At 48.8% G+C, this 26,554-nt stretch overlaps 3 protein-coding genes across 4 annotated transcripts; 1 reads left to right on the top strand and 2 right to left on the bottom strand.

The window, feature by feature from the left end:
• Positions 1-853: 853 nt before the first annotated feature.
• On the bottom strand, positions 854-2,599 carry foxd7 (forkhead box D7). Its single transcript, XM_066707901.1, has one exon. It carries the CDS (start codon positions 2,171-2,173, stop codon positions 1,124-1,126), a length of 1,050 nt encoding a protein of 349 aa, XP_066563998.1. The 5' UTR covers positions 2,174-2,599; the 3' UTR covers positions 854-1,123.
• A 4,808-nt stretch (positions 2,600-7,407) lies between these two features.
• ecsit (ECSIT signaling integrator) lies at positions 7,408-12,229 on the top strand. Its single transcript, XM_066707900.1, has 8 exons — positions 7,408-7,538; positions 8,085-8,238; positions 8,519-8,924; positions 9,466-9,689; positions 9,775-9,832; positions 10,600-10,748; positions 10,858-10,963; positions 11,603-12,229. The coding sequence occupies exons 2-8, from the start codon at positions 8,098-8,100 to the stop codon at positions 11,812-11,814; spliced, it is 1,296 nt and encodes a 431-aa protein (XP_066563997.1). The 5' UTR covers positions 7,408-7,538; positions 8,085-8,097; the 3' UTR covers positions 11,815-12,229.
• A 9,162-nt stretch (positions 12,230-21,391) lies between these two features.
• On the bottom strand, positions 21,392-26,104 carry fdx2 (ferredoxin 2). Of its 2 annotated transcripts, XM_066707903.1 has the most exons (5): positions 25,898-26,104; positions 25,085-25,136; positions 24,441-24,547; positions 24,235-24,322; positions 23,395-23,623 (listed from the first exon to the last, which is right to left on the bottom strand). In XM_066707903.1, exons 1-5 carry the CDS (start codon positions 26,082-26,084, stop codon positions 23,467-23,469), a joined length of 591 nt encoding a protein of 196 aa, XP_066564000.1. In that variant the 5' UTR covers positions 26,085-26,104; the 3' UTR covers positions 23,395-23,466. The 2 variants fall into 2 exon arrangements, with proteins under 2 accessions (XP_066563999.1, XP_066564000.1); XM_066707902.1 differs by lacking the exon at positions 24,235-24,322 and having other exon boundaries at positions 21,392-23,623.
• Between the last annotated feature and the right edge of the window lie 450 nt (positions 26,105-26,554).

Consider the following 26,554-nt stretch of genomic DNA (forward strand, 5'->3'; position numbering starts at 1 on the left):
ATTGTATGAATCATAACATATTGACGTGGCACGTTCGTGTTTCTTTCGTTTTCTTAAGATCTGGTCCTTGATTTTACACTGGGCTTATTTCTGGGATCTTTCAGAACAATGTTTGCATAGCGGCAACTTCTGTGGGTAGAAGAAAGAAACATCTTACAGAAATTTAAGTCGTCACTGAGTACAGTTTTGCAGTTTTCTATTAGCAGACCAGGGTGGGTCGAAGTTTTTATTTAATCCAAGCGTTTCATTCAATTAGGAGGCAACAGCGTTTAGCACGAACCTGACAACCTTTCGCGCGAAAATAAAAGTATTGAATCTCTTCCTTAAATTATAATTTGATACAAACACAAATTATATGTATTTATAAGCATCTGTCAGATAGACAGAATTGAGATTCATTAAGTGAACGCATAACATATGAAGTCACATATGTACCATATTATAAATAAAATCAAATATATATAGGCATATGCTTCTTTCACCTGGGCATTTTTCAAGTATTTTTCTACTATAATTTACATTAATTAGAAAAGCAAAACGCTGTAATAATAATGAAATATGTAATCGGTAACAATAGGTGTATTCATATTGAGACACCCCTCCATGGTAGCAGTTTAGTTGAGTTTTTCCCATAACCTTGATTAGTTTGTCAGCATATAAAACCTGCACTATGGGTTAAAGGATGCATTTCATTCTCTTTCAGAATCGACGGAAATCAAATAATTGAGATGTTCAAGTAAGAGTACCAAGATCTTGTTAATTAGTATATATTTTAAACAAAGCATTTCATTCCTTACAAAACATGTGTAAGAAAATCGTCACGGGCGACAGGTCATATTTAAAATATTAATGATTCCTTTGATAAAATAACACTTTATTATTTATTTAGTTTAGGGTGGAAGGTTCATGATAAGCGAAGATATACAATCCAGTCAAATGACTGTCGATCAGGAGGAGAGCTGGAAAACGACAATTTCATAGACATGTAGAGAGAGAAAAATAATTCATGAAATAAGTCTTTATACACCGATCAATACCCAACGCCAACAAGTGAACTGGATGTTTCCACGGCTCCTTTTACCTGAGTTTAACCGGCACATGTTCGAGCCGCGGAGGCGCAGAGCTAGCAGTGGCCGGCGCTGCTCAGGTGCTGCAGCAGTTTGTTGGCCAGGCTGGCACCGCCGGGCAGGGCGCGCAGTTTGTGGTAGTCGTGCTGCAGGCTGAGCAGGTGCGGGGCGCCCGGGGGATGCAGCACCGCGCCGGGGAGGTACGGCGCGCCCGGCGACTCCGGCACCAGAGCCGAGGCGAGGCCAGGGCAGCTGCCGAGGCTCTCGAAGGGGAAGGGGGGCACCGGGAGGGCGCACTCCGGTTTGACAGACTGAGAAGGGAGGAACGCCTTGCCAGCGGCCGCCAGAGAGGTCCTGGAGAACAGCGTGGACAGCGCCGGCAGGATGCTGCTGCTGCCGGGGGCCAGGCAGTGCGAGGGCCGGGGGTGGAAGCCCACGGGGTGCAGCTCCAGACCCGGCAGCTGCAGGCAGGCCGCTCCCAGGCCGTAGGTGCCGTAGGTGAAGCTGGGCAGCGCCCCGGGCTCGCACGGCTCCTTCACCAGCCCGAACCTGAAGTGCTGCCGTTTGAAGCGCTTCCTCCGTCGCAGGAAGCTGCCATTCTCGAACATGTCGGACGAATTGGGGTCCAGGGTCCAGTAGTTGCCCTTGCCCGGGTTGCCCGGCTCCCGGGGCATCTTGACGAAGCAGTCGTTGAGGGACAGGTTGTGGCGGATGGAGTTCTGCCAGGCGGGGAACTTCTCCCGGTAGTAGGGGAAGCGCTGGCTGATGAAGTCGCAGATCTCGCTCAGGGTGAGCCTCTTCTTGGGGCTCTGCAGGATGGCCATGGTGATCAGGGCGATGTAGGAGTACGGGGGCTTCACCAGGGTTTTGCCCGTCCCGGGGCTGCAGCTGGAAGACGGCGTCTCTGGGTCCCCGTCGGCCGCGCGTTGGCACGTCGGGGACGCAGCTTGGGCTTCCCGTTCGCCGTCCACACTGCCTGTGGCTTCCACCACCAAAGGTAAAGAGAAGAGCTGCTGCTTCTTGGCGTCCCTGTTGCCATCCCCAACCACGTCAATGTCGGGTTCTTCCATGAGCTCCGAGGCGCTTTCTGTGTCCAAAGTCATCATCCAAGGAGAGGAACCGGGCCACCTGCGCCAACCGGCGGGAAGGACATAAGCCAAACCAGGACTGAATCTTCACAAGTAGCCGCCGCCTTTACATTTCCATTCACAAAAATCTCAGCTGGTCAAGTGTACACTCCCACGGAACACCATAACCAGACAAAAACGCACTTTTCTAAATGTATACTGTAAAAGCCACCATTCTCTCCCGGACAGAAAGAGACACGTCTTTTTTTCACACGGCTATGAAACGAAAATCAAAACGAAAAGGGGGGAAAAACACTTCAAAGGGAAAAACGCACGATACTGTTCCAAGGCGTCCGCAGCATCCCTCTCTCACAGATGGGGAGAAATGTTTTCTTGTAATTGTAACCGGGCTGAGGTCAGGTGACCGTGATGTCACTGTGGATCCGGGCGCTGTGCACAAGTTTGCAGGCTCTTCACCAATGAGATCACGTCACACATCGCATTAGAAGTGGTGTCTCCTCCCGCTCCTCTCCCAGACCCTCTCCCTAAATAACACACCTTTCACCGCCGTGCGTGGGTCGGCTGCAGGGTGTTTGATTTCAACTAATTATACGAATTGTCCCATAAAAAGGCAAAGTATTGAAACCCTTAGGCGATATGGCTTTTCAGAAGATTTTTAATGTTACAACACATTACATGTGATAAGATTAGATGAACACGGACAGGCGTTTGTTTAATTGCATTCATTAACTTTAGGACATAATTGTATGTTATTTCCCCGCCAGAATTGTTGCATTGCTTCATTTGACAAGCGCTAGAATTATATACATTTGCAGGTTATTATTCTTTTTAAAAAGGTCTGCGCGCAATATGCAGGCGTGTTTATCTATGTTTTAACACTAATTAACGGTACATGGAGACTTGAGCGAATTAGATCGTATTCATATGTTGGATTGCAAGGATTAAAGGCAGCTGATCCCGGTATTTTTATAGCCAACCGCGTTAACTTGATAAAAAAAAATAACGAAGACTGAAATATACTCCAACACATTATTACAATTATTATTATTATTATTATTATTATTATTATTATTATTATTATTATATTACTAATATACATAACTCTGGTCCGTGAATCTTACTGCATTCCCTGTGTCCAGATCGTGACACTTAGCCTTTATTAAATTCGCCTTTTTTCTTCTTTAACCCAAAACATATATTGGACGTAAAAATTTTAGATATTGGAGAACAAATATATTTGTAAAGAGGTAAATACAGTTTTGTTTTCCCGTTGGTTTGTTTATTTATAAATATTAAATATGTGTGACATTTGATACAATCTGGACAAGCATTTTTGGGTATAAATGCAATTTACGAACCAAAGTGCAATGCATATTTTAAAAACTCATCCCATATTACTTTAATTGCCACATCATTGTAATTCCTTCCTTGTCGATTTAGATCATGTATGATTTGGACAGGAACCGCTGTTCGGGCGCTTTTTGACAGCTTGGACACGTCCTTTTGGAAGAGGTTTACTATTGTATTATAGTTATAATAATGAAGTGCGTTTGTAGGGTAACGGTCTCCAGTCTCTCCAGATATTTTAAATTAATCGGGGGGAAATTGGCACATGGAGCGCTGACGCCATCGTCACAAAGAAAATCTGTGGATACTAGAGGGAAAGCCGTTAAATTTAATAATTTCTTCTGACTGAAACGCTTCAATATTGCCCGAATTGAATGAATTAGCTGCACATTTATTACAGTTGAACACGATCATTTCCTATTAAATATATCCCGAGATGAATTGCATCAAGTTTGAAATGAGACACTAGCGGGGACTTTATAAACAGGCTTTGATTCAATCCCGATGAGCATCTTTACACTTTAATTCAGAGCGGTTTTGCGCCTCTCTTGTTAGTTAACGAGCTTTTGTAAAATGATAAATACATACATGTAAACTATAAACCACTTTTGTGTGATTTTGTTCAAACAGGAACACAGTTTGGTATTTAAGAAAAACAGCAAAACAATATATGAAATGTAATGTAAGATTGTATTTGGGAAATATTTGCACTTGTATTATTTATTTTAGTTTTTTTTGTCCAGTTGCACACAAAGCTAAACTTAACGCATTTAACGTGGAGTTCATAAAGTTTACACTCTGTCCTGCTCACGTTGCTCCGTTTACGTTAATGCTTTAAACTTGGTGTCTTGATGATGTAAATTGGCTTTAAATTCGGCCCTTATAAAGCTTGATGCACGTAGTCAATAAGTTATCTTTTCACATCAGACCCCAGGGGTTCAGAAACAGATTTTGCACATGTAGTCCCACTCCCCGCACATGTCGGTGGACGCAGCCCGCAACAGAGCAACATTATACCTGCGGCGACTCATTTTCTTCTTAAGCGCATCACTGGGAATGATTGCGCTTCCTTGTTTGCGCTGTAATTACCCCAAAGCCCCCTTCCCTGCGCTGGACTAACCCCAGTCATTATAAACACGGGGAAACGAACCAGAACCGTTTTAATCAGCGCCAATAACAGGGGGGCTTTAGAGGAAAGAGACACGGATTAGGAGAGGCGACTGCGATGCTCAATATAAGTTTGATTCACTCCAGAGAAGTGGCAATTAATATTTTCCTAGACGAAAGTACGATAGCATATGCCTCGTATCCGCTTCTTTCCTCCCATTGTCAGATGTTCACTTTTTCTCTAGCGACGGAAGATAAGCCATTCTAATTGCACGAACCCCAGGAATAATTGTAAATGGGAAACAGTTTTCTGAAGTCTGTAATTAGCGAAGTCTGTCTGTGTAATCCTGCTTAAATGAATAAATCGATGTTTTGCATTAAAATATACTCCAGACTGTTTGCATCAGTTTCTTTAAAGAATGGATATCGCTTCTTTCTAATACTTTGGAATTGGCGTATATAAGCTACCTGCAATAATATATAGCCTAGAATTAACCTGTAAGTGTAACTGGATCCTTGACACATCTCTCTCTCTCTCTCTCTCTCTCTCTGTGTAGAGAGATCAGTAGATTGAATAATTCATTTCAAACCCGTCTGTCTGTCCATCACTTTCCCAATCCGCTAAATCAGCGGACCCTCGAACTGGACAGTCCTGGAGCAAAGCAGGCGACATAGCGAGACCTGCGTTGGAGATGACACTGGCAGGTTCATTTCCATGTAAAAGTCTGGATTAAATCAAAATGTCAGGAGCCATGCATGCAGTCGCAATTTACGCAATTTAAGTTTTATTTCATGAAGCTATTTCTCCCAATATGCCATTAGCAGGTGTAGTCCTGGGATGATAACTTTCTAAAACGACCCATAAACAATATGCATCAATCAAGTAGTTAGCTATAAGTTAATTATTTTTTAATTTTATTTACAAGAACAAATATACTGACCAGAATATATCACTTTAACCCCAGAAGGAACCTGAAAAGCATTGTGGTGCAGAACCTGGTCAGGTTTAAATGGTTCAAGTCGTGCAGCAAAACTGTGAATTGTTATATAATAAAAATTATTAAATTATGAAAAATAGTTTTACAACAACTAATGGAAATAACTCGAGAGATTTAATTTTCTATATGTGCGTTTTTGGTTTGTCATCACATTTTAATAGAGGGGTCCCCATAACGCAAATGTATATCAACATTAACGAAAAATAATCAAGACGCGAGTGGAAATATAATTTTTCAGCCAATGCCGTTTCGGATTAAAATGTCACAGTGGCGTTCTAATTTATTGGCCAAGCGATATATATATATATATATATATATATATATATATATATATATATATCGGCTGTACAGTCTTATATTTAAACTTTGAATTTCTCAAAGCAATCCACAACCTCTGTTTTAGGAAAAAAAACACTGTGGACTTTATTAAACCGACTCTGTTCCACATTTCCAGGGAGGAGAGTGGGGGGGATTATTCATCTGAAAGAGCCCAGGGTTGTTTGCATTCATTGATGAAGCTCTTTGTCGGGGATCCCCGCACTTCCTGACTCTAATCGTGTTTTACCCCAGAGCGGGGGGCACAGAGGTGGGTGGGTGGCCCGCGACACTGGCAGTCTGCAGATGATTTCACAAATGTATCTCGCATGTCTCCCTGATTGAAAACAGCCCCAACACCGGGCGAGAAAAAAGGAGTTCATGGTTTCAATAATGAAACGGATAATAATAGAATTTGTATTAATATCGCGGGTCCCGCAGTCAGCGACACACAATGTATATTTAGCCTCGGGTTTGTTTTCTCTGCTTTTCTGCTGCTCAGTCAGAAAGTCTGTGTTTTGCGACTAGAAAATAATACAGTACGACATTGATTAAATTAGACTATGACACTCAATCAGACACTAATACATGCAATATTTGGAAATAATAATATTTACATTTTGTGAAATGTGTATATTTTATTCATTTAAACAGTATTATTATTTCAAAATATTGTTTGTATTAGTGTCTGACTGATATAGGCACATTTAATTGTAATTTAGTTGTATTCGTTAAATGTATACTTTATATATTTATACTTCATTTAAATATGATTATTCTAATTATATAGTATATATAGTATTTAATGTATATGTTGTAATATGGTCATCATATAATAAACTATATTTGTAATTTGGCTGAAGTTTTTTCTTAAAAAATTTTAATAGCGACGTAGACAAATTAATATTACAGCACCACTACAATACTATTAATAATATTGATTTATATTTTAGTAAAACTTTGAACAGACATAATAAAACGTATAAATCACCGTCTTATTTTAATGTGTGAAGTTGACTTTGTGTTGCTTTGTTATCTACTGCTTTGACTTATTTGTCTCGATTATTATTGTAATTTTGCAGCAGTTCATACGAAATGCAGTGCCGCTTTTTGGAAACGTCTACATATTGTGTGTAATATTGAATGCACCACAGTTTGCTCGCTGCGTGTCATATTCTCTGGTTTCCAATAAAACACCAACAAACACCAAATATGACATTTCAAGAACTGAACCGGGACGAGCCCGCTAACCCAGAGTCCAACAGGGACACGAAACCCACGTCGCAAGGGATCAGAGATGGATCCTGCTGTGCGTTTCAGTTTCAGCCCTTCTAGATCTGGAAGCAAACACGAATTAAATGAAAATAAAACAATAATTGGGAACTTTTCCGGCACCCCGTGGCGAGCTTGTGTATTACCGCAACCCGTCCGTGCGCTTTGCCTCGCAGTGCGGGCGGAACCGAAAGAGCGGGGCGGCGTTTCCCGGAAAGAGTCCGGAGCCGGTCGAGGGGGACCCGGAAGAGCGGCCGGCGTTCTAGAACGAGCAACATGGCGCCGCCCAGTGAGGCGCGTCTGAAGGAGAGCGGGTATCGCGGCCGATACATGTCTGCGACTATGTGAGTATTTCATTCGTGGAAAACCAGCCGCCGCGTTGCAATGAGGTATTCGTTTGACGACGTGGGGTTGTTTAAGTTGGCGACCCCCTTTAAAAGTGCAGCAACAACGAGGCTGAGCGACACCTGCAGGGACGGACAGAGCCTGGCGGGTGTCCTTGCGTGGTCTCCACAGGACAAGAGCATTGCATGCCACTGGAATGCATTCACCAGTTAACCAATTCAGAATATGGTTTGTGATTTGTTAACTACCCTTGCAATGCCGGCACCGTGACTTAGACAATTATGAATATAGTCTATCAGCTTCCCTTAATGTTACACCTGGTTAATTAGTAACCTAGTACAGGTAAGACCAGTACAGGTTAATAAACAGTGAAGGTGTTTTACTGAACTGTCAGAACAACCAAATAAACAATATGGTCAACCTGAGCCAACCTGCCATAATCAACCATTGAGAACCTCGTTTCTAGTTCACATGCGTCACACCGATAGCTGATTGATAATTGAAACGCTTTTCATTCTGTTTGTTGTTGTTTTTGTGTCGTTCAGTTAGTGTGTAACCATGAGCCGCGCACGGTTTCTGACGCTGGCGCAGGAGCTCGGCACCCTGGTGCCCAGAGCCAGGGCGGCTGCTCTGAGTGCAGCTCCACACCGAGTTCCCACAGCAGCCTTCCCCAACACAGGAAACGCACGCTACGGCCCGGTGAGTGATCTCGCACCTTCTCCCCTGGTTTATCATCTTTCTGCTCCACGATCTTGGGAGCACCGCTGCAGAGGCACACACTGCTAGGGTCTCCGGCTCTGGTCCCGGCGAGACACCCGGTCTCTAGATTGTGATGGCAGGCTCTCCGTTATTTAAACTAACCAAGAGTTGTTAATTAGACGGGTGGGTCAGAGCCAAACCTCAAAAAGATGCATCTGCAGTGAATTCATAGTAAACGCTCAGTGTCCGGTGTTTCAAACCTCCTTGTTGTGTTTCACAGTCGGCGTTGAGATGTTTCCACAGGAGCAGCAGGTTGGCGGAGATGAAACCCACCTGTACGGACGGCGGGCAATCGGGAATTGAGACGGGCAGATCCCTGGCCACCCCTGAAGACCTGTTCGAGCGGTTGGCCCGGGACTCCAGGACCAAGGCCACGTTCAACCGGGTGCTGGACACGTTCGTGAAGCGGGACGTCCGCCGGCGGGGCCACGTGGAGTTCATCTACGCGGCGCTGAGCAAGATGCCGGAGTTCGGCGTGGAGCGGGACCTGTCCGTCTACAACAAGCTGCTGGACGTCTTCCCCAAAGAGGTGTTCGTGCCGCACAACTTCATCCAGCGCATGTTCAACCACTACCCCCGGCAGCAGGAGTGCGCCGTCCAGCTGCTGGAGCAGATGGAGAACTACGGTGCGTCCTGCGTCTTAATATAAGAACATGAGAGAGTGTCCAAGCGAGAGGAGGCCATTCGCCCCATCGTGCTCGTTTGGTGTCCATTAATATATAAGTGATCAAGGATCTTATCCAGTCTGTTTCTGAATGTTCCCAAATTGTCTCTTCAGCCACATCGCTGGGGAGTTTGTTCAGATTGTGACGCCTCTCTGTGTGAAGAAGTGTCTCCTGTTTTCTGTCTTGAATGCCTTGAAGCCCAATTTCCATTTGTGTCCCCGGGTGCGTGTGTCCCTGCTGATCTGGAAAAGCTCCTCTGGTTTGATGTGGTCGATGCCCTTCATGATTTTGAAGACTTGGATCAAGTCCCCACGTAGTCTCCTCTGTTCCAGGGTGAAAAGGTTCAGTTCCTCAGTCTCTCAGTAGGACATTCCCTTCAGACCTGGAATAAGTCCGGCCGGTTTAACACGCTGCTCGATCCTTGTAGGACATTTTATAGCCTACAGCTTTGTCTAATGAAAGGTATACGTTTGCCTGTTTTATTTCTCTCTCTCTCACACAGGGATCATGCCCAACGTGGAGACCAAAGTCCTCCTCGTCCAGATCTTCGGGCTGAAGGGCCACCCCGTACGCAAATACCAGCGCCTCCTGTACTGGTTCCCACGGTTCAAGAACATCAACCCCTACCCGCTCCCAGAGCAGCTCCCGCAGGACCCCCTGGACCTGGCGCGCCTCAGCCTGGCGCGCATAACCGACAACCTGGACGCCGAGGTCACGGTGTACCAGGTAGGGCCCATGGTCACAGCGCGGGTCAACGCCCAGCCTGCCGCCCGTTCACCCTTAACGTGTCCCTTCCCTCCTGTCCACACAGATGCCCTACAGCGACGTCTCCGACGCGGGAGAAGAAATCTCCCAGCCGCACATCGTAGGTACGGCCGATGGCTTTTCTGTTGTTTTGGTCAGGGTGTCTGGGTGGGGCGTCTGGGTTGAACTTTGGGACAAGAGGCGCCACTTGGATGCAGGTTTACTGGCCAGTGATCCAGTGGCTCACCGGCAGCCTCGTCTTCATACAGGTCTTTGGCCAACATGGCCCAGTTAGGCAATTCAGAGTGTGCGAAAGCTGACACTCTCTCCCTCTCTTTTCTCTCTCCTCCTCCTCCTCTCACTTTCCCCTCTCTTTCTCCTCCTTCTCTCCCTTTCCTCTTTTCTTTGCTCTCCTTTCCCCCTCTCCACTCCTCCTCTCCTTCATCTCCTTTTCCTAATTTCTCTTCCTTTTCTCTCTCGCCTCCTTCTCCCATGTCTTCTCCTTCTCTCACTTTCCCCTCCTCCTCTCCCTTTACGCTTTTCCTTCCTCTCCTTTCTTCTTCGCCTCTCCCCCTACTTCTCTCCTTCCTCTCCTCTTCCTTTCCTCCTTCTCCTTCCTCTCTCCTCCTTTTCTTAATCTCTCCCTTTCCTGTCTCTCCTCCTTCTCACTTTCCCCTTCTCATTTTACTCTTCTTTCCTCTCCTTTCTCCCCCTTTCATCTCCTACTTCTCTCCCTTTCCTCTCTCCTCATCTCTCTCCCTTTCCTGTCTGTCTCTCTCCCATTCTCTCCTTCCTCTCCCACTCTCTCTTTACTCCTTCTCTCCCTTTCTGCTCCTCTCCTCCTCCTTTCCTTGTCTCTCTGCCTCTCTCCTCTCCTCCTTCTCTCTCTCAGGCATTCAGAGTCCGCAGCAGCGCTCCCTGCTGGCCAGGCACAACCCCAGCCGGCCCGTGTTCGTGGAGGGCCCATTCCCGCTGTGGCTGAGGAAGACCTGCGTGTTTTACTACGTCCTCCGGGCCGACCCCCCGCCGCCCCAGGAACAGGTGGGGAGAGACGTCCGAGTAGATCGGCCGTCCGGCCTTTCAGAGGAATAACGTCCGCCAGGGTTAGTTTTCACGGCCATCTGTGTGAGGCTGTCGTGTCGCCTGGCAGGTGGAGGAGCCCCTGGACCCCGAGAGGAGCCTCTACTACCCCCTGGTGCTGGACCTGGACTTGGACCGACACCTGGGGGACGACGACCGCTTCGAGGTGGACGAAGGTGAGGCGCCGAGGCACGGACAGACGGGGATGAACTATCGGCGAGCCGATCCTCGTGGGGAGGAGAGACGGGAGGGGAAAATGATAAACGTAGAACCCGGGTCGATTCCAGAACTGCGACTAATTCAACATTCTTTCCCCCGCATTCTAGTGAGAACATTGTACGTGTGTTTTTAATGGTTTCGTTACGATTAACCGGCGTGAAACCACAACACCGATCGCCTACTGTGGGTCAGAACCAGCGGATCTGGACCAAAACACCATTAGACAAAGAAAGGGGGTTGATTTTAAATAAAAAATCTATACATGTTTTCACTGTAAAGATGTCTAACCCTTACTTGTGATTTATAACTAGTTAATCGATTGTGTGACACGTGTTTCTTATTGTATATTTTGTGCAGTTTGTGCAGCCAGAGTCTCTTTCAAACTGCATGAGGTGACATCTCTTCTCCAATAAGAACCCCACTTCACACAAGCTATTAATTTATATATTACATCGAGGGCATTCCGGAACTACCCAACATATGTATTTAATTGTATTGCATTCTGGTGTTGAATTCCCGGGCCCTGTTCTCCTGTACGAGGCCCGTGTGCGAGTCCGGGCAGCTAACCCCGTGTCGTGTCGTTGTGTGCTCGGCAGTGGCGGAGGGCCCCGTGTTCGCGATGTGCATGGCGGGCTCCGGGGACCAGGCCACGCTGTTCAAGTGGATCTCCGGCCTCCAGGAAACCAACCCGGTGCTGGGCAGAACCCCCACGGTGTTCCGGCTGGAGTCCGTCCCGCGAGAGATCCAGAGCGCCGCCGAGGCTGCCGTGGAGGAGGAGCACCCCCGCAGCCAGGGCATGAAGCAGTGAGAGCACGGGACCGAGCAGCGCTGGACTCGCATCGCCTGGCTTCTCTCACGGCAGGAGCAGGATGATTTGCCCAGAAGTGTGTTGGCAGCATCACAACGGTCATTTGTGCAGCTTGTCACACCCCCAGTTAAGGGGTCTGTAAATAAAATAACCCCATCTCAGATCCACACGAGAAAACGGTTTCTGTAGTGCATGTTGTCCGCTGTCCTTGATAACAATTTGGAACTAATCGCCAATAAGTAACGAATAATCTGACGGTTGGCTTTATTTTCTCTGGATTTTCTCCGTATTTCAGGTCCAATCCAGAGAATAATAACTGCCGGCATTTGGAAGTTAAGTCTCCCTCCAAACCTCAAGGACTCTCGTGTCAGCATCTGCATTTCCGCCTCGAGGAATAAACAATGTCTTTACTGTTCATGTAGTGTGTGTCTCTCTTTGACCATCTGAGAAGCCGGTGCCGTCTCCAGAAACCAGCACAAACAGCTCTGGGCTCGCAGTGGAAACAAACGTCAATTTGCTTGTTTTCAATTATTATACAGGATATATAGGGATGATTCCACCAGCACACTCTTAGAGGAGAAACAGCCAATCCTTCCCATTGACACGTGTTCATTTCCACCTTCACACTGATCATCACAGCTTCACTGCCTCGGCCGCTGGGTCAGTCACTCCGCTCTCTGTGTTTCTGGGTGATGGTCACAGATATTGACCACATTAATCCGAATCAACGATATTCAGACAGTCAGTATAACAATTAATCAAACCACGTTCACTTCTCGGGTATATATTTTCAGAGTCTGTAAACACCTATTCGGCCTGGAGAAAACTGAAGATCCCAGCTGTGAATAAAACAGTTTGATGAACTCTCGATTAAATGAATCCACTTCTGACTCCGATTAGGCTGGTTTGACAACGTTTTAATCGGTCGTACCACCGCCTTGTGTTTGATACAGACTTGAACGAAAAGTATTGAAAACATTCAGTTTTGGGTAACCGCTACGACTAAATCAAATAAATCTGTCCCACAAGCAACAGAAGAAAAGAACAAAACATTTTAGGAACAACCCTTAAATACCTATTCTTGGTATATGTACTGCCAATTTTTCTTATTTTAATATTTCCATACAGCATTTTATACACATTATGTACAGAGTTACTTTCAAGTAATACGATTTGCAAAAAATATTCTAAACTATTAAAAGATGCGTAAACAGAAGCTTTAAAATCCATTTTACTATCCTGGATGTGTATCTGTGCCTGAAGGTCATGCCTATGCACACACACACACACACACACACACACACACTATTGAGAAGCAGATGCTTCCACCTACAAAATGAAATCCTGTTACTAAACCAGACAGGAAATACATGTAATTGCGTTGCTGGAAAAGATAATCGCACAGCCTGAGAAACAAACCCAATTCCCGCAAGAGCTTGGTGCCTCTTGGTTGAAGTTTCACCGAAGTGGCAGAAACAATACAGATTTCTGTACGTCTGCCTGACTGACCCTCCTGAGGGAAGGGGATCCAGTGAGATTCTGGTTTCGGTATTTTTGCCAGCAACTTGTGAAACCGCCACAGAAGCATCGTGTGCTTTCCTAATTCGGGTGGCCCAGCGGTGTTTTAATGTTGAGAGAATGGATAGCAAATGAAAGTTCAACAAACTTATATATTATATATATATATATACACACAACACACACACACACCATCACATACATCCACACAATAAAATAAAGAAACTTTTCCCAGTCCTTCAATACAACTGAACTAATCCGACTCTTATGAGTGCGGGGTGCATCAAGGGCCCATCAAGGGCACAGCGGAGCCGCGCTCACCTGAACACAGTCTCCAGTCACTAACGTTTGGGTTTGGTCAGTCCTGAGAATGGCACACACTTAACGCAGGCCAGGAGAGGGGAATCCTCTCACATGTAGGAATCACAGATTTTCTCTCTTTTACCTACAAACATGACCACTGAAGAACGAAATCTCAGCCCACAAGAATCGTGACACTACTGTTCTACACAGTACAACACTTTTCTGCGCAGTTCGCCACGGCGCTCTTAGATCTTGGTAACGGTAGCATGCCGGTGTTGAGGCGCAGGGGCGAGAATATTTACACATCGATATACGAACCACAGGAGCGCAGTTCTGAAGCGCTCCGGCACGAAGGGAAGGAGACGGCGGCCTCGCGGAGGGGTTGGCGGAGTCGCGGGTGGGGGGTCTACCAGCTCACGTTTTTCCGGTGGGACGCTGCCACTCGCAGGACGTCTCCACACTTCACACACGTGGAGTTGGAGTTGCCCTCTTTCTTGGGGATGTGCCAGCAGCGGAAACACCGGATGCGGTACTTTTTATACCTGCAAATGGGAAACGCACGGAGCGTTAGGTGGTTCTGTCTCTTTCCCTCCGAATGAAATGCTGTTTATTCTCTGAGGCCGTTCTGATCCGGCGATGCTCCACTATTTCAGGTTGTTTTTCTTTCAGTCCCGTGTGCTTTTCTTTCCTGTTTTAAATCTCACTACAATATATTAAAGACAACAAGATATACAATCTCAGATCAGGTAAAGGGTCTTGACCAGCCCTGGTCCTGGAGGGGCCCCTACCCTGCTGGTTTTTGTTCCAACCAAACTTTTAATTATTTAATTAATTCTTAATTGATGTAACAATCTGCTTAGATTTGACTTTTTAAATTTTGTAATAAAAGAGTTAGTTCTTTAATAAGTTATTTATACAATGATTCAATACTTGACTTAAAACCCTTAGGGTTTAAAATAATGAAAAGGCTTTCATTTAGGATATTTTCATTTCAATGAAGTGTTCAATTAGCACGCCGGTCACTCACAGGCCTCATCTTCCGATTCCCACAAGGCCGAGCGGCGGTGCATTTACCGTATTCCACACGCGTTGCACAGCGGCGTCCCGTCTTCCGCATCCCTCCACAGCGGGGTTTTCTTCGTGCTGCAGGAGGCACAGATTTTATTCTCTGGGTGAGAAGAAGAGACAAGTCACATGACAGTCTGTGCTCGACAACCTGGACGAGAGGCAGTGAACAAAGAACTACCTAGAAATGACAAAAAAACATGGTTAAAAAACAAACCAACAACAAATGTCTGTGGGCACATTACATCAAAGCTTTGACCCACAGAATACCCATGTTCAATGATTCTAATCTAGACCATGTTTGCTTATTTACACAACTTTATTACTTGCAGGGAGGTGGGCCTATGTATTGATATGTATGTGTACGTGCGTGTGTATATACACACACACACACACACACACGAGAGAGAGAGAGAGAGATGCATATATTGGGATTTCTTCGCTTATGTGAGGACAAAACTGTAGATCAGACAGTAACCAAAAAGACGAAAGTGATTCACAAGCCACAAGAGTTTTAAATTCCTGCGCAGACACCAGGATTGTCCAGAGGCACACAAGCTCTATAGGGGCCTAAATTACGAGTTTTGGATTACATGAGACTAAGCCTTTGTGTGGCTACTGTTAAATCGAGCCGCCATCTGAGACCATTTACAGGGCAACACTATCCAAGAACAAATCCCTCCTTTGTGTGCTGAGGCAGCAGTTTCGACCAATTCCCCTCATTTCCAGATCACAGTAATAATAGAAAATCCGGTGATTATGTAATTGTCAGTGTGTGTTTTTGCTATGGTTAACAACAACAAAACAACAACACTAAAACATCCCGTCCCCGGGGCCTAGCCCACCCCAGAGTCCCCCTCTCGCCGAGTGAACTTCCCAAAACTCAACAAGATCTGACACTAAACTCCAGAGCTGAAGTGCAGGGTTCTCTCCAAAAACCAGGATTTGGTCTGTGAAGGAGAGCCGGGCCAAAGCTTAATAGCTCGTAGGGGTTAATAGCTCGTTTGATACACACGTCTGAAACGTGTGTCGTCTGCGTGTAAAGAAGTCACCGGTACTCACTCAGCGGGAAGGCCGGGTCGCTCTCCTCCTCTGAGCTGCTGGTCTTGCTGGCGCTGGCGAGCGTCTTGCTGACTCTGGGTCGGCGACTTATCTTCCAGAACTCTGCACTGGAAAGCAGTTCAATAGATTCTAAGGTTATTCAAGTTCATTCAGATGTTAAACCACCTCATTCTTCACTGCTCTTAACTGTCTTGAGGCCCTTATAGAAGGCGCAGGGGGGCCGAGGGGACGGCACCGGTACCTGTACTGCGAGGTGATGAGCAGCTGGCACTGGTCCGCCACGTCGCCGCAGAGCTGCGTCTGCATGTGGATGGTCACCCCTCGGAAGGCCGGGTCGTGCCGGTCGGCGCTCCTCGTGGGGTTCCGCTGTTTGCGCGGCGTCCGGGTGCGGCAGCCGGGGGCAGGGCCGATCTGCATCCTCTCGCCCTCGGCCCCCACGCAGGCCCAGGAGGGGCCCGGCCCGACCTGCTCCGGCACCAGCTTGTGGCTGGTGTGGATTAGTTCCGCCGTGCCGCACCCGGGCGGGGCTCTGTTCACACAGCCCGGGCCGGCCGCAGCTTTGCCCGCGGGGATTTCGAGCGAGTTTGAGCTGAAGTCCGTTTTCACGTCTGGCCATAAAGCCGCACCGCAGCAACCCGCACCCACGGCCTCCACCGGGGAAGGTACACTGTTAGGCCGCCGAGTTTCACCTTTGTCAGCGCCATCGCTCTGCTGGTCAGCCAGGTACGCAGAATGGTCTGTGCCCCCTTGCCAGGTTTCTTTGGTAGAGGACAACTCTCTTTTCGGCCCTGAAAGCAGCCCTTTCACACCTGTTGAAATGTTGTTTTCGATGCCGGCACGGATTTCCTCGCCCGAGTTTGCTTGGGTTTTGCTACCGGACGGCAGGTGGCAGGCCCCTCTCCTCACCGTGCCTGCCGGTGCTGGACTCGTACACCGATCGACACTTCTGCCCCCCCGGTCTCTCACCTGGCTCACCTCTCTGACCCCGGCTCTGGGTCGCACGGCTCCGTCAGGTCCTTTCCAGGGAACGGTACAATACTCGCCTCTCACGCCCTCTCCGGACAGCAACGCTTGATCCTGCGCTGCGGGTCGGGCCTCACTGCACACCGTCTCTTTGGCAGCCATCCTTCCGCCGTGCTCCGCCTCCCCTGCCTCGGACTGCATCAGTTTCTTGCACTGGAGGCTGATGAGGCTCATGACATCCAAGGGGCCACATCCCTCGGAGCTGGGCAGGAACGTAAAAGCCCCCGAGTACCTCCCCGGCTCGGCCCGGATGCCCCCTCGTCCCAGGGCTCCAGGGTGGCTTGAGAAGCGAGGAAGAGGAGGAGCAGGGGCTGGAGGAGGGAGAGGCTCGCTTCTGCAGGGGCTACGATCCAGGGAAAGTGCAGCATTCCCATCTATACTCGACGCCTCCGGCTCGTCTCTCTTGACAGGGGGCACCAGTTTCGTGGTCTCGTGAAGAAGGTAGAGGATGGTGGTCGGTGGCACCGCATGGTCCGGCAGCTCCTCAGTGGCACAGGGGCCGCCGCCAGCAGGACTCGCAAAACCAGAGCTCATTCTGCCGCTGTGGAAGGAAAGAAACGGAGCAAGGAATCAGTTGTAAGTTTTGCGATAGAAAGCTCACCGTACTGGGGTACTGAACACTCAGCCCATTGAGGGACCCTCACTCCTGGCCCCGGACAGCCATGGCACAGCGGGTTTTATAAGCAAGGTAAAATCCTCAATCCTCACAACCTGGAAAGGCTAGCCAAGTCCAATTAAGTCCATGATTGATTCAATTAAGTCAGTGAGGCTAAATTGATGGACACCACACATAGCCTCCAGGTCTAAGGGCTGGCCACTGATTTTACCCATGATGCACCAGAATTTGAGTAAGCAGTGTCCATCGGGGGCTTTCACCCCTGGACCTGCAGCGGCCCTGTGTTCGCTGCCTCCCATTCCAGCCAAGCTCTGGGTTTCTTCACAGCAGTCGTCAGCGGTTAAAAGCACTGCATTCAAATTAAACAGCTTTTAAATGTCTTTAAGTGCTCTCTGAGGTCCTGGACAGCTGCGATTAAATGAAAACCAGCACCGTGCTTCTACTCCTTTCCGGTATGCAGCTACAGACCTGGACCCTGGAGGGTAAATGTGGTACCATTTGGAAGGAAACTGTTATTGATTTGGTATGCAACACACAGGACTGGCTTGTTCAGTAATACAAGGTGAATTAGAAACATCCGAAGCTCTGGGTTTGGACACATAGCCCAGCCCTGGAGATCCGTCATCCCTCAGCACAGCCACACACAGCTCGTATGCACTGATCTCAGGGCTGTTTGTGTACTTTATTCCTAAATAAAGTCAGAGCCCCCAGCAGCACAACTGCACAAAACTGCACAAAACTGCACCACACGGACGGAGAAACGCCCCGACAGATGAAGCGGCACCTGAAGCTTCCTAGCAGAGACAAAAAAGTGATTGAATAGGAACTATTTTAGTTAACGACGGTAACCCTGAATACACACACACACCGTATACAATTCGGAAACGGACTTCCACGTCCAACACGAATCTCTAAAACACTGCGGTCACACCTGTATCCGTGATGTAAACCTAATGAAGGGATTAAACGGCACCGACCCGCCAACTTGCATCGCCTCCCCCTGCGCGCGCGCCCCCCGTGCGCCCGCCGCTCGCGCCCGGCCGGGGTCCGCACTGCCGCCGCCGGGGGTCGCCTGGGGGGTCGCCTGGGGGTCGCGCCGGGGCACCGGGTCCGGCCTCCTCCTCGGAGACCGCACAGGCCGCAGATCGCGGGGATTGTTGTTCTGCTCGTCGTTAGCTCGGAGTGCGGCCGCCGACTCGCCGCCGCTCCCGGGGTCCCAGTAGGCCGGGAACAGCAGGTCCGTCAGCAGGGAGAAGTCCGGCTGCTGCCCGGGGGCGAAGGGCTCCCTTCCCAGGCGGTCCATGATCGCTGGCAAGCCGAGGAGCGCCAGTCTGACACTAGCCCATCGAGCCCGCTGCTGCAGGGACACAAGCACACGTTAACAACAGCAAGTTGCAAAGTAACAATCAGCACGATACCAACACACGCACTGTCACACTCGACACTATCTGCACAGAGACAAATAATGCATGGACGCCTAGACACATTATTTCAGATTTACTCCAAAACCCGACCAACACTGGACACATGCAGGCGCTTCCCGGCGCTCAGTCCCCCCGGAGGAGCAGCTCCTCGGCCGACACTGGCTCTGCAAGCCCCCGATTTCGCATTTCGTTAATGCACGTCAATGGCGCCGCTTTCAGCTCGTTTCCAAAGCGTGCACGGTTGCAATAAAGTCACTGCACTGGGGTCCCACTGGCTCAGCCTGCTGTATTTATTTACTGGTTACATATAGAAAGGGTTTGCTACTTGCTCAAATCGGACCGGATATGGATGAAAACATAGAACAATGTATAAATATACCAATACACTTTCTCGCGGTCTGAATTGAAGTAGGACACTTCAGCAGGATGACTGGATTTCGCCATTGAGGCCCTAAAGCCACCAGCTTTGGAGATCGCAGTGAACTCAATGGCAATTCAATCAGATGCGTTTTAAATCTATGAGCTGGCACCCTATTGCGGAAACTACAGATCGAAACAAGACTATCACTCATCATTAGCACCATCATGTTGGGCATGCAAGTCTGATCCCCGTCCAGAAGCCGATCCCTTCTTTCCTGTCGTACAGCAGCACGGCGATCGGAGACGCACCTAGTGTTACCCACCCAGACCCGTCCTGATGAACTGCGATCGGCGATTGCCACGTCGGGATGCGAAAATCGATGGTGGGTTCCGTGAGTTTGTAAGTCGTTGTTTTGTCTTAAATGTATTTTGCAGTTTTCAATCCAACATCCAATCAGCCCGGAGCGCAGCGGAGCCGGGCGGCGCGGGTTCCAGGCGGCGGGCAGGTGTGCGTGATTGGAGGGTAATTAGCCGACCCGCCGCGCAGGTCGCTGCTATAAAACACCGGTTCAGAGAGCTGTCCGGGTTTCTTAGTTTCACTTCTATCCACTGAGTGAGAAGGTTTGTATCGTTGGTAATTTAGCTCTGTCCAAACCATATTATGGAAATATTGTGCTTTTGTGTATAATGGCCCGAATGTATAGTGGTATTGAAGCGGTACAGGGTGGCTTGGAATGAGAATATAGTGAATTTTAATACAGGCACTAAACATGACTACACGGCAGCCTGTTGCGGGTGGTTTCAGGTGAAATAGGACTGTCTAGTGCTGATGCAGCTTTTCAACTCGACAGACCCCCAGACCCCCGTTTCTCGCACCACAGGCCCGCCACGGTGTGCAAAAGTCATGCAACACAAAGTCAGCCATCGCGGAGCATTTCATTACATTACACCACGTTTACACCTGGGAGTAGTCACGTAAAGCGTGTCATTCTCATCTGGGGAACTTCTCCGAGTATGTTTTAGACTTGCATTGTCTGTTTTGTTGACCACAGTGGCTGCCAGTCCTGGGGTCTCTATGTCCTGTTCGTTTTGTTTCTCAGTTACTTCGTTGAACTCATAATTGGCCTGATCAGAGTTTATCATGATTGTGAACCATAGGAGATGTCAGGTTAAATCTAAAAGTATACGTGGCACCCATATTCTCCAACTTTGTAATTTAAAACCTTTTTAAAATCAAGTGAAGCACATTATTAGTTTACATTTAGGTTTCAGTTAATTCAGATTGAACCAGGATCAGGAAACCCTGGTTTGCCACAGATTTCTATGTTGGATTTGTTTAAACAATGCTTTTCTGTTAAACTGATGGTATTTCTTTCCAATAAAGACCAATCGTAAGCTAAACAAGTGTGTGGCAATGAATGTTGTGTTTACACGTTATTTAATCCTTATTTCCCTACAAAACAAGATGTCTGGTGCTTGACCTTGAATGTTTTACACCTTCCACTGTTCTGTTTTGTAAGCATAGTTTTAAATCCTTTACTTCTATATAGTCTTCAACCTTGAGCTCAACAATCAACATTCATGACATGCATCTCAAATAATGTAAGAACATAAGAAAGTGTCCAATCGAGAGGAGGCCATTCGCCCCATCGTGCTTGTTTGGTGTCCATTAATAACTAAGTGATCAAGGATCCTATCCAGTCTTTTTGAATGTTCCCAAATTGTCTCTTCAGCCACATCGCTGGGGAGTTTGTTCAGATTGTGACGCCTCTCTGTGTGAAGAAGTGTCTCCTGTTTTCTGTCTTGAATGCCTTGAAGCCCAATTTCCATTTGTGTCCCCGGGTGCGTGTGTCCCTGCTGATCTGGAAAAGCTCCTCTGGTTTGATGTGGTCTAGTTAAATGGTCTAGTTACAATTCAGTTGAATATTCCCGACCTCCGTTGAGAACTTTCAACTTTTTTGTCGTCTTTATAGAACAGGTTCAGTAAAGGAAGAACACAACACAGCAGCTGCATTATAACCAGACGCTGAAAGATTTACACATCGTACGTCTCATTGCAGGACCAGTACCTCTTGCTGGGAGACAGGTCTTGACTCGGCTGGCTGCCATAGCTTTCCGTCGACAATCTGTATTTCAGGAACGTGCGAGAGCTGTGTGTGTGTGTAACCCACAGGGGAATAGGTAAAAAGCAGCAGAAACTGAATGATTCATTCACAGTTTTTATTGGACAAACTACAATAACAGGACTTTGCCTTTTAATATAATATGTAATAAAAACATCCCAAAAATATACATATAATACCTATATCAAGTTGTGCGTATAGTGTGGGCATATACAGTACGTTAAGTCACAGCTGGGCATTGGTTATAGCTATCCAGGGAAGTCAGTCTACACAAGACAAGGTGACCCATCCTCACACACACCATACACTTCATCTGTGTGCGTCTCCGAGGGCGGCTCTGCCACCGTTTAAATCGCCTCAATCAATTTGATCTACAGAGGAATGACAACGTGGAATCCGTGACTCCGGTGTGTGAAGCTCGCAGGTCCGTAGATTGAGGAAAGCACGACGGGCGTCTCTGGTGTCGACAAAGGGAGATCAGAAGATGGAGTCCAGACGGTCGGCTGGTGAGAACAGAGCCACCGGGCCGATGTGGTCAGCGTGCGTTCGTGTTTCGGTCCCATCTCGGTGCGTCCTGTTTATCGTCCGTCGTGGGGGAGGAGAGAAGGTCTCCCAACTCAGAGGGAAGCCGCCCCCCCGCCGGGTCCGTACCTCCAGGCCGGGGCTGCCACCAGTTAAGCCAAAATCAAGCAGGGTAAACAAGCGCGCGGGCCTCGGAGCGCAATCCGGGAGAAAGGGAAAAAAAGCAGCGCGGCGGCAGGGCAGGGGAGGAAGATGGGGAGGGGGCGAGCGTGCCGCGCAAACCTAAACAACAGCCCGCTTCCAGATGTTGATCCCGCGCCCCGGTGGGGTGGGGGGGATTGTATTTGAAGGCTGGATTGTCACATGGTGCGAATTCCAATACACGGGCCCTGGTTGGTGTGTGTGTGCGTTGGGGGGGGCTCGGTGCTTTCACAAAGCAAAATAATAATAAATCCGAGAAGCTGAAAGGAAGCGCTTCACACACACACACACCCCCACATCGAGGCATCCAGCAGAATAAATATTTAACCGTCATTATTGCAAATATTTTCTGGCTTCGGTCAGTCAAGATTTTCCCTCTAAACAAAAGAGCAAATAAAAACAAAGACGGTTCTAGCACAAAGTCCAGAGCGAGAGCTACAGGCGAGGGGAGGCCCATTGGACCGGCGCTGCCTGGCACCAGCTCCCCACCCAGACGTACCGCCGTGGATTAAACGGTTCACACCAGAACAAATCCGGGATTAGACTGTAATCGCGTGGCACGGAAACGTCAGCACGGCCTTAATGCCCGATCCGGGTCGTGCCGGTGGCCGTGGGGGCATTGAAACCTCCCTCAGAGGGGCTTTAAACACGGGGGACCTCTGATGGACCGAGCCACAGAACAAGAGGAAGGAAGGAATGATAATGAATTCACAGCACAGAGGAATGTCCAGGACCGGTCCGATCCTGGCTTAGTGTTTTGTAACTGGGATGATAAACACTCTCCCCGGTTTTTAAGGACCCCAGGTTTAGGTCGAGTTACCTCCGATCCACACAGGGGCACGTGGGTCCCAAGCGGACACGGCGTCCTGCGCTCGTCTCGGTCGAATGACTAGGTGTAGTTTAAGGGTGTAGCAGCATCCTGGGGTGGGGTTGTTTTCCGAGACCGGGACGATGCCGCGCTGTAGAGATCGGTCCGAGCGAGTGAACGTCGCGGTGGAAAGACGTCACGAGGGAAGTAAAAGACAAGGAAAAAGCATAAACCGGGCCTTCGTGTAATACGTGTGCGACTGAAATGTATTCTGTGCCGGGAGTGGGCTTCTGTAACAGACACGGGACCCACAGCAGCCGTTTCTCCGCCCTAGCGCTCGAGGCTGCTGGTCTTATTTTATCTTCTATCCCGGCTGCCCTTTCAATAGACGAATAGAAGACGCTGCTACCCTGTGGCCCTGCGGAACCGCGAGGCGCCCATCTGAAGCCGAACACGCCATAGAGAACGTTAACAACGACAAAAAATGCATCCCCTCCCTCAGCGTTCGGCTCGGCGGCGTCCTCGGTAAAGGGCCTCTCAGTGACGCGCTCTAACCCCCCCAGTTCCCGTGTCTGGACAGCTTCCCCACGGCGTTCCACCCCCCCCGCCCCCTTCCTCTCGCCCGGGTCAGTGGGGTTTGGGCACGTGTCCGTCCACGTAGAAGTTGCGCGTGATGCGTGGCAGCGTGAGCTCCATGCCCTCCATGTCGGGGGTGAGGACGATCTGGCAGCCCAGCCGGGAGTTCTCCTGCAGCAGGGGGGCCAGGTCCAGCATGTCCTCTTCTCTGGCCACCAGCGGAGGAGAGGAGGACAGGGAGAGGGAAAGAGAGAGAGAGAGAGAGAGAGAGAGAGAGAGAGACAGAGAGACAGAGAATGGTCAACAACTGACCACTATGACATCATTGCCCATCCAGGTCTGGTTCTGTAACAGCAGGGTTGTCAGACTCCAGTCCTGGGGGGCCGCAGTGTGATGCCCAGCTCTTGGCTCCTTAATTGGTCCAATTAAACAATTAACTGGATGAATGGAGCCCTTCTCTCCAGACTCTGGAATGTTCTGTAGGTTCAGTGTTCTGACTCGTCAACACATTGTCGGGGATCGGCTACAAACATCAAATATGACAGCTTTAGAGGAAAAGTAGTCAATCATGACATTAATTAAGTAAGCAGCAGACACTGCAGCCCCCCAGGACTGGAGTCTGACACCCCAGTGTCACAGCATTCAACCCCTGCACAATAAAAAAACACAGTACTCTGGCTGTTTATATGTAGATTAAATAACAACACATAAAATGACCAGCTCTTCAGCCGCAGCTGACCCCCGGACCCTGACCCCGGGGGCCTACAGCCGCACCCCCGGTCTCGTACACAGCGTCCGGCCGCACGGCCGTGCCCTCACCTCTCGTCCGGCTCCGGCAGCTTACCGCAGTGCTCCGAACTCACATACACGTGACACGTGGAGCAGGCCAGGGAGGCTTCACACGCACCTGCAACGACACGGGAGAGGACCGGGAAACGGTCACGGAGCCAAACACATACATCATCACGAGTTAGGCCACTACAGCCCCCCCGAGGGTAAGAACAGCAGCGTTCACCGAGCCTTACCCTCCAGATCAATGCCGTGTCTGTGTGCCAGGTACAGGACGTTGTCTCCCACCCGGGCCTTCACCGGGATGCGCTTTCCTGACCGATCCACGTACACCACGTTGACCCTGCGGAGCGAGACAGCACCGTGAGTTTGAGCGCCTCAACGCTTTACAACAATCCCCCCGGGGTAGGAGAGCAACATTTCAGTGTGAGGAAACAGTCATGGGGCAGTCCTGGCAGGGCATGGTGGAGTTGGGTCGACTCAAACCAGAGGAGCTTTTCCAGATCAGCAGGGACACACGCACCCGGGACACAAATGGAAATTGGGCTTCAAGGCATTCAAGACAGAAAACAGGAGACACTTCTTCACACAGAGAGGCGTCACAATCTGAACTCCCCAGCGATGTGGCTGGAGAGACAATTTGGGAACATTCACAAACAAACTGGATAGGATCCTTGATCACTTAGTTATTAATGGACACCAAACGAGCACGATGGGGCGAATGGCCTCCTCTCGACTGGACACTGTCTTGTGTTCTTATTACTGTCCCCATTATTTTCATGTCAGTTTATGCCTAAAGGGAACTTCAGTCTCAATGATACACTGCCTACGAAACTCGGTTCCGGGTCTGGACACTCGAGAGACTCTGGGCGGTACTTACACCCCTCGCTCGTCCTCCACGTCTCCGTCTCCGTCCTCGCTGTGAGACAGGCCTGCAGGGAGTCACACAAAAAGCAACAACCCGGTCATCAGTGGCGCTGCGGGGCTTTTCAGACAAACAGCAATAACATCCACCACAGACTGCACAGGGGTTAAACCAAAGTCAGTACAACTGCTTGTGTTAAAGTACTGTTTGTACTTTTATTTGTTGTCACTCAACTAGTCCACACTGTCCACGCTGGTAGCTATCCTTAGCGATATCAATGAAGTTACACCACTTACATAGCGAAACGCATGTTATATATATTAGAGAGAGAGAGAGAGATGCATCTAGCTTTAAACCACCTTTACTTCCGTTTATAAATCTGCAGCGGACAAGTGGAATTAAAGGGACACATTCACCTGTGTGACAATTTCTGCAAATCCATTTGAATCGTCTGGTGTCATTTCATAATTAAGTAACGATGACTTTTCATGAGTTTGAACCGTGCATGCTCATCTTAAATCCCCAATCGCTGTACAATATAACCCACCCACTTACAAACCGCCTGTCCTGCTGCAGATGTCAGTGTCACGATAATCAAATCTCATTTTAAACAGCAACCGCCAGTGGAGCAAAACTTCTGCCACTTGCAAGAGGTCGCGACACAAGAGCCGCAGTGCGTTTTAAGCAGGACTGGACTGGCCAAGGCAACGCGAAGTATGCAATGCAAGACATAAAACCACCCTCTCTGTGACGGAACCGCCGGTCATCAGCATGCATGCCCTGCTCAACTGGGAGCTGCTTAAGCGGGACATCCCAGCTCAGTCTCACCGGCCGTTGCGTGGAGGCTCCGTTTCGGGCCCGGGAGGCGCCCGGTCCGCTCCTCTCCCGCCGCCCCCGGATGGGTGTGTGCGCCCCCGGCCAGCCTGGCCAGGCGTGGGAGGCTCCCCGCCGGATTAACCCGGGCGATTCTCAAAGTCAGCCCCACGCTCGCCCGCACCACTGTGGAGGCCGCCATGACAGTGTTGCGGTCATGTGATCCCGGGGAGCCAATCGCAGGCCGGCGTGGCCAAGGTTGGGGATTAGCTGGTTATTTAACTACAGTTAATACGTTTCCCCGGTGGGGGGTCTATTGGGGTCGTGTGCCTTTTAATAATGTCGTGTCTGGCTGTCTAATAGTCAGTTAGAAACACTTTTCTCGGTATTGTGATGTAGATACACTGTTTTTTCTCCTTGTGTAAGTGTTCAATATTGTTCATGTGTATTGATTGATGTATTTGTAATATTGTATCGTTCATTTTTGTCTGGGTTACTGAGGAAAGCAAAGAGTTTGATTATTATACGAGACCCATCCCTGAGACAAATCACAATTTTCTCATTCCCTGACGTCATTTACCATTAAAGCGGCGCCCCTCCTCAGCGCGACCACCAGAGGGCGCCATTGCCGCAAAGTACAAAGGGGTGAAATAAATGAAAAGTTATTAAATC

This window comes from Amia ocellicauda, chromosome 7, assembly GCF_036373705.1.
Source record: "Amia ocellicauda isolate fAmiCal2 chromosome 7, fAmiCal2.hap1, whole genome shotgun sequence".
Taxonomy (NCBI): domain Eukaryota; kingdom Metazoa; phylum Chordata; class Actinopteri; order Amiiformes; family Amiidae; genus Amia; species Amia ocellicauda.

What these genes read in the sequence shown, in the direction of transcription:
- foxd7 (XM_066707901.1), bottom strand. Translation starts at nt 2,173, where the DNA reads ATGATGACTTTGGACACAGAAAGCGCCTCGGAGCTCATGGAAGAACCC.
- ecsit (XM_066707900.1), top strand. Translation starts at nt 8,098, where the DNA reads ATGAGCCGCGCACGGTTTCTGACGCTGGCGCAGGAGCTCGGCACCCTG. An exon ending in GGAGCAGATGGAGAACTACG is followed by an intron (nt 8,925 to 9,465) that starts GTGCGTCCTGCG and finishes TCTCTCACACAG; the next exon opens with GGATCATGCCCAACGTGGAG. An exon ending in CCCCGCCGCCCCAGGAACAG is followed by an intron (nt 10,749 to 10,857) that starts GTGGGGAGAGAC and finishes GTCGCCTGGCAG; the next exon opens with GTGGAGGAGCCCCTGGACCC.
- fdx2 (XM_066707902.1), bottom strand. Translation starts at nt 26,084, where the DNA reads ATGGCGGCCTCCACAGTGGTGCGGGCGAGCGTGGGGCTGACTTTGAGA. An exon ending in GTGGAGGACGAGCGAGGGGT is followed by an intron (nt 24,548 to 25,084) that starts GTAAGTACCGCC and finishes CTCGCTCCGCAG; the next exon opens with GGTCAACGTGGTGTACGTGG. An exon ending in ACACGGCATTGATCTGGAGG is followed by an intron (nt 23,624 to 24,440) that starts GTAAGGCTCGGT and finishes GCTGGTGGCCAG; the next exon opens with AGAAGAGGACATGCTGGACC.